This window comes from Vidua macroura, chromosome 28 (genome assembly GCF_024509145.1).
Source record: "Vidua macroura isolate BioBank_ID:100142 chromosome 28, ASM2450914v1, whole genome shotgun sequence".
NCBI lineage: Eukaryota > Metazoa > Chordata > Aves > Passeriformes > Viduidae > Vidua > Vidua macroura.
In genome coordinates, this window is record NC_071598.1 from 4,285,182 (window position 1) to 4,297,697 (window position 12,516).

The 12,516-nt window shown below is 43.1% G+C and overlaps 1 protein-coding gene across 1 annotated transcript in view; it reads right to left on the minus strand.

Moving 5' to 3' along the window:
* The window catches only part of LOC128820015 (uncharacterized), a 30,789-nt gene extending 18,277 nt beyond the window's left edge, over nucleotides 1-12,512 (minus strand). Inside the window, exons 1-6 of the mRNA XM_054000482.1 lie at nucleotides 12,442-12,512; nucleotides 11,911-12,343; nucleotides 11,225-11,407; nucleotides 10,893-11,003; nucleotides 9,838-9,976; nucleotides 9,244-9,326 (exon numbers count right to left, since the gene is read on the minus strand). Of these exons, the coding sequence (XP_053856457.1) occupies nucleotides 9,244-9,326; nucleotides 9,838-9,976; nucleotides 10,893-11,003; nucleotides 11,225-11,407; nucleotides 11,911-12,343; nucleotides 12,442-12,512 (1,020 nt within the window). The remainder of the gene's footprint in view (nucleotides 1-9,243; nucleotides 9,327-9,837; nucleotides 9,977-10,892; nucleotides 11,004-11,224; nucleotides 11,408-11,910; nucleotides 12,344-12,441) is intronic.
* Nucleotides 12,513-12,516: the final 4 nt, after the last annotated feature.

Genomic DNA, 12,516 nt, shown 5'->3' on the forward strand with positions numbered 1-12,516 from the left:
AAAATGAGACTTTTTTAGATTTTCAACCTAGTCAGTCATCTACTAAAATTTTTATAAAAATATTTGCTAGACGGTAAGTTCTACCACATAGAGAGTGACAAAGTTTCATCTGTCAGAGAAGATTCCAATTTGTTTCCTCCAAAGGGGAGGTGAAAGAAAAGAGATCTCTGAAGCAGGGAGCATAGAATGAGCAGCAATGTGGAAATTGTTCATTTGTACTCACGTAATCAGCAAGGGCTGGAGTCAGGACGAGTCCAAGAAGGACTGCAGTCAAAATCTGAAATGAAAATCAAATAGAAAATGTAACTGCAACTCTGGCTGACAAATTTGGCCATGACAATCCTCCTTCCCTTTTCCTAATCTGATGTTTAAGGCTCCTTCTTGGATCCTTTTTTCGCTTTCAACCTGGGATTGCATCAGTGCTCCCAAAGGGAGGCACCCTTGCTTTACCCCAGGGTGCTCAAAGTAGACACATTTCTCACTTGCTCTCTCAAGAGCTGAATCTCAAGCTGTTTCTCAGAGCTGTGCAGGCACACACAGCTATTTTAGAAGAGAGAAGAGAAGAGAAAGCTTTTCCATTTCTTCTGCCCTGGCATTACAGGGAAGGGCTTGATGCACTAGTGCAGTGCTCCAGTGGTGCAAAAGCATTGACAATAATGGGCATGGATTAGGCTTCCTGGTTTCTGAATCATGTCCAGCCAAGCCGTGAAGAAATCCTTACCTCCTCAGCTCCTCTGGGGAGCAGGGGCTGAGCTGCTCCTTCTGGAGGAGCACAATGGCCTCAGAGAAGCCTTAGTGCTCCAGAGAGGCAGAAGCCCTTCTGAGAGATAAAGGAATGGGTTTGAATCAAAGGTTCAGTTTGTAAGGAAGAAAAGCATGCATACTTACAGGGAGATGCATCCTGACTGCAGAGCTGATGCTCCTGCAGGTAGAAAGAGCAGTGTGAACCCTCCGCCTTTTATATGTTTTCAGAATTAGGTGTGGAAGGGTTGAATGTTGCAATAAAATTATTTTGTGATTTGTATCCCTGCTGCATTTCACTGAAAATTATTTCCTGGTGTAACTACTTGATAAACATGCGGATTGTACTTCTGCAAATTTTGACCCAATATTTATCAGATAAAGCTTCATTTCTAGTAAAAAATTAAATATGCTTTGTAGGAACTTTCTGGCATGTACTAATTGCTTCTGAAACTCCACATCAAACTTACAATCAGAGATAGCCTTGACTGTAGGCAAACAAAAAAAACCCGCTTTCAATTAGTGTGCATAAATAAAAGCCTTTACACTTTCGAAAATGCACTTTATGTTCTTTGTAACCATAGCACCCACAAAAATACATGCCCCAAGTACAACATGGCCACTGAAAACTGTTTTACAAGAATCACAGAATCACAGAGGACCCACAAGAATTATCAGGTCCAGCTCCTGGGCCTGCACAAGGACAATCCACAGAAGTCCCACCTGAGAATATTGTCCAAACACTCCTTGAGCTCCATCTGGCTTGGTCCTGTGACAACTTTTCTGGGGAGCCTGTTCCAGCTCCCAAGCACCCTCTGGGTGAAGAACCTTTTTCTAATATCCGACCTAAACCTCCCCTGACTCGGCTCCAGCCGTTCCCTCGTGTCACTGATTACAGAGAGCAGAGATCGGAGAGGTGTTTCTCCACTGCCCCTCGGGATATTGAAGAGTTCCATCTCCCCTCAGTCTCCTCCAGCTGAACACACCAGATACCCTCAGTTGTTCCTCCCGTGGCTTCTCCTTGAGACCGTCTTCACAGCCCAATACCAAGTTTTCAATTTCATCCTGTGAGCAACCTGGGACTATGGCACGGAAACGACTTTTCCGCTGCAATTCAGCAGCTTGTTTTAAAAAGCAGTATGGCTAGGTGCTGGGATTTACACATAAAAATAAGGTCTAAATGTTGTTGCACGTGCAATATGAAATTGAACACTTCTTTCAGTTTCAGTTTTTGAATCTGCAAGCCCGAAGCGATATTCCTGATACGTACAGCTACGCCAAACGGGCATTACATTCAACGGGCTGCTTTACGAGCAGCAGCGCCGCTGTGGATTTGTGATGGGCGGACCGCGCTTTCCCTCCCTCACTGCTGCCCGACGAGAAACACCGACAAAGCCCCTGCCCTGCCCGCGAGGAATTCACCCTTTGCTCAAGGAATAAACGATCGTGCTTTTGGTACGGTGCGGAACGGCTTGAGAGGGCCGGAGGGAGCGGGGATGAGGCGGCGCCGGGCCGTGAGGGGAGCGGTGAAAGGCGGGAAAACCCGTCTGAGGCGGCAGCGCCTCAGCGGACCCGGCAGAGCGGCGCTGGCACATTTATGTCGTTGCAGCTTGGTTAATTTACAGTTCTTGAGGTAATTTTTACTTACAAGACGGGTATTAGGCCTGCTGGTGCTGTGTCCAATCAGAATATCTATTTTGTGTTAAAAAAAAAATCCCTCAGAAATCAGGTTCTTTCAAAATCTCCAATTTGTCTTAAAATACATGAAGGAATTAAAACACATTTATTAGATTGTGCGATGGCATTTTAATTATACTCAAATCACTCTTGAACATTTTTTTGTTCATAGTTTTTCAGGTGTTAACTTTATATTCTGTCTGCTGTAGGATGAGCAGAAAAACAGATTTAAGACTGGATAAAATCCTAACACTTTGTTACACTGATGTGGAATGCTTATGGGCTGTGCTCACAACTTAAATTTCAATGAAGCGCAGGCCTCACCCTTGTTGAGAGAGAGCTTTCCTGGCATGGTAAGCAACTCCAATCTTCTGCATTATTGAGAATATTTCTAGACCTGTGTACTTAAATAGACATTTTGAGAGTTGCAGTGTTGATGTCTCCTGCGGCTCACTGGAATCTTTGCTGTCATGTCCCTATTTAGAAATCTCTTTTTGAGTCTCATTATCTTCTTGATCAGTCAAAACCTGAATCAATTTAAATTCTCTACTTGATCAGTCAAAACCTGAACCAATTTAAATTTGACTAGCGAACATTTGAAATGTAATGGTGTCCCAATTAGAGCAAGAAACCTTCCAGGGTGTCATATTGCAAGTACATTCCCTGGGTTGGGAAAGAGCAACTGCTTCGCTTCATTCGTTCAGTGCTAGTTCCACGTTTTGTGCAAAAGTTTGAAATGTTGCTGTAGGACACATGGTGAATTAAGGCTTTTCGTGAAATGAAAAGAAATGGTTGGAAATGTATTAAGCATTACAATGTGTAGTATTTTAATAAAAGCAGGAGTCTGTGTCTGTGATGTTAAAGCAGTTTTGCGAGCAGCTGGACCTTGCTGAGGGTGTTTTACTCTCCTGGGGACGGTATTGCAGCAGGCAAGGTATTGCAGGTATTGCAGCTGCTGGGAGCAGCTGTGCCCTGCTATTCCCTGCCTGGAGACCAGGGAAAATATAGGTTGGATATTAGGAAAATGGTTTTTACAGAAAGGGACATAAAGTATTGAATTGATCTGCCCGGGGAGGTGGTGGAGGCGCCATGCCTGGATGTGTTTAAGAACAGACTGGACGTGGCACTCGGTGCCATGGTCTAGATGAGGTGCTGGGGCTGGGTTGGACTTGACGATCTTGAAGGTCTCTTCCAACCGTGTGATTCTGTGTGTGATTCTGTGATTCCGTGTGTGATTCAGTGATTCCGTGTGTGAGTCTGTGATTCTGTGTGTGATTCTGTGGTTGGAGCGAGCAGCAGTTGCCCCAGGTTGCCAGCCTGGCTGCCGGGCTCTCTGTGCTGCACGGTGACCGCGGGGCTGCGAGATCGGCACCACAGACTCTGCTCTGCTCACATCCCGGCTGCCTGGGGGCGTCTGGAATCATCATCTGTGACAGGGCTCACAGCCCCCAGGGACACATTCCCGGTGCATCCCAGCAGGATCAGGGAAGAGGGCTGTGCCTGTGACACCCCAAGGAAAATGCAGTGTCAGGTTAGAAAAGGAGAGGAGAGTGTCTCCAGAAACCCCAGGCAAGGCAGACAAGAACGGTTCTTTAAATACTGCAACCCTACGGTTGTTTTTCTTTGGAGGTGCTAAAAAATTCTTGGTTGTAGTTTTGCTTTGGTTTTCAGGTCAGTTGACCCCTTAGAGTGCCCAAAAGGCTTTTCCTGAAAAGAACAGGCTGCTGCGTCCTTTCCTTAGAGCAACCCTGGGGTGTTCCCGAGTGCATAAAGTGTCTCTTGGAGTAACTCCTCTCAAAGAGCAAGGAAAGGGCCCCTGAGTGAGGAGGGAAGGTGAACATGGGGTGTTTTCCAGACATAGCGAGTTGCTGAAGTTTTCAATGAAGAAAGTAGGCTCAGGCTTTTTGCTTTACTTTTAACCTAATTATAATTTGACTCTTTCAAATTTCCAACTTGCAGTTGGTTAGAGTATGCTTCTTTTCTCCTGTGTTAAACCTTTATTAAACATTCTTAAATAGCAGTTGTGTGCAACTCTGGACTGCATTTAATACACTTCTTAATTCTGTTATTTGCACTTTGATTTCTGGGTTCATCAGAATAATAGTCCCTCTGTCTCTTTGCAATTGGTCAGATGGCATGACAATGCTTTTTTCTAAAATAAACCATTGCAGTACTTAGTATGTTGGTAGGAGGTTAAAATACAAATAGCTTAGTTATGCTGATCTCTATAAAACCAGACTTTAGTTCACCTGATTTTAAATGGTTAATGTAGAAGATATAGCAAATAATAGGCAGTTAATTTATCTTAACTTTCAAATGTGAAATATCTTGCTCTAAGAAGTTTGAGCCTGATAAGAACATTGATCCTGAAAGAAAAAGAAAAACTGATTAGACTGAGAAAATAAAAGAACATTGTAGTGGAAATTTTTCCAACTTAGTGTTGGAAATGTACCAGGAAAAGTCACTTAAAACTCAACTGCATCATTCTAAATGTATACATCGGGCACTTGTTTATTTTGGAACACCAGGGCTGTCAGTAGCACACTCACCAGGAGCTGGGTAAGCGAGGTAGGAGGGAATTCCTCTGCACAGGGCTTGGATGTGTTTTCCAAGTGGGCTCAAGCTTTGGAGTCTGTTCCTGGAGATAATGAAGTGATTCTCTCTGCATGGCAATTGGTAGGCCCAGGTCTCTGACCATTCAAATAAACAAAGCCAGACAACAGCATTTAGGAAAGCCAGCACTAGAGTTCAGAACCTGTACACATTTCTTTGGTGTAGGGGAAGGGGTTATTCCTGGGCAATGCAACTTTCGAAGGAACTTTTAGAGCAATTCAACCCTGCTGAGAAAGCTCTCTTCAGTTCTTGGAGCCTTTTCTGCTGCGTGTATAGGAACAAGTGCTTTTCACTGACAATCTTTTGCCCCACTTTCAACCACCATCCTACCTTGTCTCCTGGAGGTGGTGTAGGAAAGGGTTTGCCAAGCCAAAACCTCTTGCTAGTTGTAGCAATGATGCAGGTGTTCTTTGAAAACACCTTGGTTGCAAGGTAGCCCTATTAAAATGAAACAAAACCCCCTTTTTATTGCAAAAAATATACAGGGAAAGAGAAGTGTGTTGCTAGAGAGAGGCACTGGTTAAAAGAAAGGCTTTCTACAGTGCAGATAGTCACAGGGAAAGAAAAATATTGGTCCTTTCCATTATATTGTTTAGGTAAATGTGTCATGGAGGCTGACAAGCGACTTTGGTAAAAGGTAAATTGCCTCCTCCAGCAATGCCACGTGTATGATGTGTTCTTCTGCTTAGGGCAGGTGAAGGAATTTGCTGCTGAAAAGCTAATGCAGCACACAACTCTGCTGCTAATTGATATGTACTCTTACTTTTTATACATAATATCCCAAAGTTAAATCTGAAAATGGGTTTGCCTTATTGGCAGGTGCCCTGTGTTCACAGAAGCATGACGAGTTTCCTGGGGAAGTGCTCTGATAAGAGGAGGCTTTGATACCTGCCTGATTGAATTCATAGCATACAGGGAGGTGAGAGAAAAGTGGTCATGGTAAGCTCAGTGTATTGAACAGTCACTTTTAAATGAAAAATAATGATCATCAGAAACAGAGCAGAGATTCCTAGTAAACTTGTAGTGATGCTTTGTGCCAGTGTGGCAAAGGACTCAGCCAGAAGTTGTGCCTCTGACCAAAAGCACCACTCAAACCACGGGGGTGGTAATCTTGCTATGTTAAAAATGTTACATGAGTCCCTAGCGATCACAAGGTTGGTTCTAAAGCATAGGAATTGCTGAGTTCTTTTGCTGCCCTTCCTTCCTGAGCTCATTCAGGATCTGCTTTCTTTTTGTCAAACATGGCCCTTAATCTTCACAGAGCCTCTTCAGGAGAGTAGCACCTGATTATGGACTAAGGGCTGATTTGAGAAAGGGACCAGAAACTAAAGGTAGCAAAACATGTGAGAGGGAGGAGCAGTGACATGGGGCATTTTGTATCCCCTGTTATTTAGGAAGTAGATTTTAATCATTCTTTGAATTTGATATGCAGAGCCATGGCCCAGGAGCCTGTGGTACTTTAGATTTGCTTTTTTGCTGTGCCTTTTCCAGGTTCCAGAAGCAGCACTCCCAGAGGAGCTCACTTCCCAGCTCCCCAAGTGCTTTGTATTTGACAGTTCTGCCAGTCCCTGTGTGCTGGTTGTGCTCTTGGCTGCAGTTCAGGGTGGGTTTGCACACTACAGCTTCCTCTGCAGTGCCAGACTGGCCTGATGGGGACTCAGTGTCTCTCTGATCTGATGTCTCTGAACACTCTTCTCTTCCACCATCCATTGCCAAGGATCATTATTTCAGCTGTTCCTGGAAAAGCCAGGGGATCTTACTTTGTTTGGGAAGGGGAGGCTCAATTGTCACTTGTGCTGCTCAGGGCCACACTCTGTCCTTGTGCTCCTGCCTGGCACCTTGCTGGAGCTCTGTGAGTGCCGAGGAGGTGCAGCAGACTGCCAGCGCTGTGAGTGGAGTGCTCGGCTTTTCATCTGTTTCACATCCACTTCATCCTTAACTCGAGGTGTCAAATATGGTGAATGAAAGTGGTAAACTACCAAGGGGGAGGATTTACAGGTCTTCCAATCAGACTGATTTGTGGATGCCAAATGCAGACAGGTTATGTCCTTATCTTCCAAGATACCAAAAGCACATCAAAGTCTTATTTCATATGTTTATGTATGTTTTGTAAGAAAGTCCTATTTTAGCCTCTGGAAATTCCATAAATTGAGCCCTCCTCAAGACAGGCAAGACAAACCGAGCTGTACAATCCTCCTCCCTCCAGTGTCATTAGTAGCGACTTGGAAAGCAGTTTTGTCCCTGACTTCCACCAGTCCGAGCCAACTTGGCCATTACAGAAATGCATCACCCTTGGAACCCTGACCCTCCACATCTTCCACCAGCTTCTGAGTGCTTGAGCAGTTTGTGTGGCAAACACACAGCTCAGGCACTTGCCATTAGCACAGCTTACATAACTAGTGACAGTAGCCAGGAAAAAGGGCAGGTGTATGGGGCTTTGCATAAAAGACCCTGTTTTCTTTTAGTCCTTTTTAAAGCTCTGCTCAAGGCATTCTGTTTCTATAGTAAATTCTTGTCCCACTGTGCAGCAACCTCCCAAGGGTAAGAAACATTCCAGATTTCACCCTTTCCTCAAATTACTGTTTCATCCTGTGCACACACATTTTCATGTGTTTTTTCTGCTCCTTGTGGTCTAGCAAGAGTAAAACTGATGAAAATATTTCTGGTTTCATCCTTGAAGCTGGAGCTTGAGGGTTTTCTTGTAAGTATGGAATGTGATTCATTCTGTCCTTGAGCCAGTTTTTTAGGCTATGTCATGCTACCTTTATCTAGAGCATGGCATGCCCACCTGAGTGCAAATGGGAGCATGCAGAATTATGTTGGTTTCTAGAGGTGTTGCTTTGCTCTTTACCTTTTCTCCCACTATGTGCTGACTCCCTGATAGAGTAAATATTTATGAAAAGTACCTGGAGAAAAACCCCATGTGTCACCTTGAGAGTTTATTATGATCATATAATCTCAGCATAACTTGATTGAATCTTCCTTTTACATGTTTAAATTTCCATTTGTTAATCAGACTTGAACTGAAATGCTGCAATTTTACTTTTCACTTGAAGCTCAGGGTTCCCCTGTTTATCTGGTTTTTAGTGGATGACTAGTGTTTTTTTGTGTCAAATAATGGGTCAAATTTTTCTGGCAATTTTATAAGTTAAGAGTAATTCTGTAGCTTTATAAAGTAGAAGTAGATGGGGATTGATATTTGTCAAATGCTCTTGTCAGCTCAGCAGAAACATGACTCTATTCCTAGCTTGATTTGTATCCAATTCATACTACTGAACACTGGGAGGATCTCATAGAGAGAATCTGGAATTTGCTATCAGGAAAGAGACATGCTCCTGGCAGCAAAAATGGAAGAAATCTTTCATTTTGTAGAAGCATTAAGGAAGACAGGTTTTTTGTTTGTTTGTTTGTTTGGTGGTGGTGTTTTGTTTTGTTTTTTTTTTTTTTGGGGGGGGGGGTTGTTTTATTTTTTGTTTGTTTGTGTTTTGTTTTGTTTTGTTTTATGTCCATGTCTGAACTAAAGACATTTGGGAGGAGATGAGTGGGAATTTTGCACTGTCCCCAGGGATCAACAGTTGTGTTAATACTGTGTATGCATCTTTAGAGTACATTTTCATCCACGCCAGTGTACAACTTGATGCCCTGTAGCCAGTCTTTGCTATGCACTGGAAAATAGAGAGCTCTATAAGAGCAACATGATAAATTCCACAGAGACTGCCCTTGCCCTAAAGAAGGCAAATTCACTGCTTTGCCCTTCTTTCTTTCTGCCTTTTGTGCCCCCCTGAATCAAGATTCTTAATGTAAGGCATCTTTCCCCGAACAGGGAAGGAAGGTCCTAACTGTGAATGCCTTGTTTCTACCATACACACCCTGGGGCTTGCCCAGCTCTTTGTCTGTGCCCTGTGTTGAGAGCTGGCAATGAAAAGAGCATTTGAAGGGCTCAAATGGGGCAGAAGGGAGACAATAAAAATATTTCCATGGAAATTTCAAAGATGATCGAAGGGTAGAGTAATGAGAAACAAGCCAGAGGTCATGTATGCAAAAGATTTTTAATTGAAAGCTCTAGTCAACAAATGATCTGTTTCAGCTTCTGAACCACGAAGAACAAAACTCTTGAAAGAAGAGATGTCAGGGAAGGACGGTATCAGGGTTGGCTTCGGGCAGCAGCTCCGAAGGCTGGATCTCAGTTCAAGAGAGGTAAGGATTTCCGACCTGTCCATTACCACTGCAGTACTTCAGCTCCACAAGTCTCAAGACATTAAGTGCAATGCATGATTGTTGATTGTATTGGGGTACTTTAAAAAAAACAAACAAAAAAATTACAATTAGTTAATGGGGAAGATATTAGGTCATCGATAAGAGCTCATTTTTGTTGCTTGAAGTGAACTAGGTAGTCCATAGCTGCTGTATAAGAAATCATTGAATAGACAAAGAATCTCTTTGAAGTCATGAAAAAAGACTGTCTGTAATAGAGAAATGAGAGAACAAAGGTGCTTAGAGCTACCCTTTCTCTTAATGTAGACATTGCAGAGAATATCCGTGTGCAAAATCCTACGCAATAACTTAAGCCACCTTAAACTTCACAGAAGGGAGTAGTAGTGGTATAGATCAGGTCATTTATGGAGGCTGTGACTCTGCCCTTGGTTCAGTCCTGAGCTTTGGAGATGTCAAACCCTTTGTGCAACTGCTGAAACCTTTGGTTTCCATCTGACTCAAGGTGGAAGAGCAGCAAGTGTGCATTGGTCATTCCCCAAGGGAAACAAATGCCAGGTCATTTAGAGACAGAATTCCTTTGCTTGCACTCACCATGAACTTCATAAGCCATGTAGGTGGTGACTCCACTGCACATAGAGAAGACATCTGATCCATAAGACTGGAGGTTGTTGACCAGTCCATTGGTGACAAAGGTGATCTTCTTGGTAGGTCTTCCAAAACCGAACAGGTTCTAAACAACAAATACCAGCATTCAGCAAGTTCTCAGGAGCTGGTTCCCTTCTAGGCCTCTTCCCAGCACTGGAAGGATGAGTTGGGGCTGGGTGTTTGAGTCCAAACTGCCTTTAGGGACCCCTTTTAATTCCCTGGGGACCTGTGGGACCACTCACAAGCCTTGAAGGCAGCTGCAAAGGCAGAGCTCGTTCTAAGGGAGTCAAAGCCTTGAGGCAAGCCACGATCTATGGCTAAAGCTGAATCTTTTTGCTATGCCTTTACTGATAACACTCTGCAGGTTTTCTTCTGCCCTCTAGGTGTTCTTGCTCTTTAAAGCCTTGGTTTTTTTAAGGACTCAGTTCTGAGTCTTCAGTAGAAGCCAGTGCTTACCAAAGATGAGTATGCTAAATGCTGATCCCGTTTTTAAAATGTCTGTGTTAATTTAGTGGGCAGAGCTCACACAACATGGTAGTTATTTGCAAACATTTTGAGAGATGATTTGAAATATTCTAGCTTATTGGGATATTTGTTCTTAATCAACTGCACCTAAAACCAAAGCAATTATTTTTTTTACCATGCAAGGAATGGAAGATTATAAAGGGTACCTTACCACATATCTACATTCTTGGGTCATAAGAGAGTATTAAAAAGAGGTCAGCATAAAAACTCATTGCAAACTATGTAAAAATTACCCAGAATATTTACAACATTAAGTAAAAATGAGTAATATTCACCTTAAAGAATTTATTCTTATTTTTAAACCTTTTAAAATAAAATATAATTCAAAATAAATTGAATTACATAATTAACAGTGTGATAGAAATAACTTCTAAACATCTAATGGTTTAAAAGGCTTTGAAAATAGCAGATTTCCACATATGTTTACTTTCAAATACTGAGCAACATTCCAAGTGACTCCTCCATTAAATTCTTACCCTCCTCTCTGCAGCCACTTTGACAAGTGCAGCAAAGGTAGGCATCTCACTCCTGTTCATGGTGGAAATGTAGCACGTTCTTTCTGGCATCACTTTTGTTGCAATGACACCCTGCGAAACAAAATTATTCAGCACTCACAATTCAGTTTTTTAGAACTGGTAACACTGGAATAAAGTTCGGATTCAAACAATAAGAAATGCCAAGAGTTTCTACCCGATATCATGGTCTCAAAAATTTAGGATAAAGGCAACAATCCCAGCCACTGGGCCAGCTGTATGAGCAGCCAGTCTTATTGTATACTTTTTGAACAAGCCCCCTCCCTGCCACTCACCGTGTTGTAGTTCCAGATGGTTTTCCAGGACAAATGGTTGCTCTTTTGCTCTATAATTGCCTTTTGTGTTTGGCTATTGATGCTTATGCTCTGTGAGACACCAGAGATGGAGATTTGAGAGTCCCCACCAGAGATGGAGATGTGAGAATCTCCATCAGTGATGATTTCATGGTTGTTATCCCACTGCAGAGATAAGAGAACCACATGAAATATTGTCAGACTGTGCAAGTAGCTAGGTCTCACAGCATATATTTACAAAAAATCCCTGCAAAAAAACATTAAGCGCTCTGATCTAGGGAGGGATGGCAGTAGAGGTGTATTTTCAAATGAGGGAGAGATATTTAAAATAAAAAAAACAAACAAACAAAAAAAAGGCTGTGGTGTTTGGCAGAGGACATAAGAATTCTTTTTGTGGATTCAGTGAATCACTGCTGCATCAGACAGTTGTCATCTGCTGCCTTACAAGTTGATGCAAACTAGAGCAATGGCCAGAGTAAATCCACACTGCTCAAGGTCTATGATGGAAACTTCTGCTCACTCAATCATCTTTTAAAGCTTCCCCACCTTCAAGCAGGAACCTCGCCAAAGAGGAGATGCTAGGCAAGGGCATCACGGTTGGCATTGGGCACCAGCTCAGGAGACCATCCATTGGGTTCATACAAAGGTAATGCCTAAGGTTTTCTCACCTGACCAGTGCCATTCCAATTGCCGTTCCAATTGCCATTGCCGTTCCAATTGTTGTTCCAGATGCCATTGCCATTCCAATTGTTCTTCCAGTTGCCATTGCCAATGCCATTCCAATTGCCCTTCCAGTTGCCATTCCCATTCCAATCGTTGTTCCAGATGTCATTGCCAATGCCATTCCAATTGTTGTTCCAGTTGTCATTGCCATTGCCATTCCAGTTGTTGTTCCAGTTGCCATTGCCGATGCCATTCCAATTGTTGTTCCAGTTGCCATTGCCAATGCCATTCCATTGGCCATTCCAGTTGCCATTGCCGTTGCCATTCCAATTGCCATTCCATTGGCCATTCCAGTTGCCATTGCCGTTGCCATTCCAATTGCCATTCCAATTGCCATTCCAATTGCCATTGCTATTGCAGTACTGCAGCTCTACAACTCTCAGGACATCGAGGGTAATGCAGGATCCCAGATTCCCCTGGGGTCCTTGGAAAGCTGGAAAAGAAAAGATGAAACCCCATGAGCTGATGCCTGAGACCGTGGCTGAAATTCTACAGGAGGGTTTCTTTGAGTTTTGAGGTGGATGAGCAGCAACTGTGCCTTAGTCATGTCC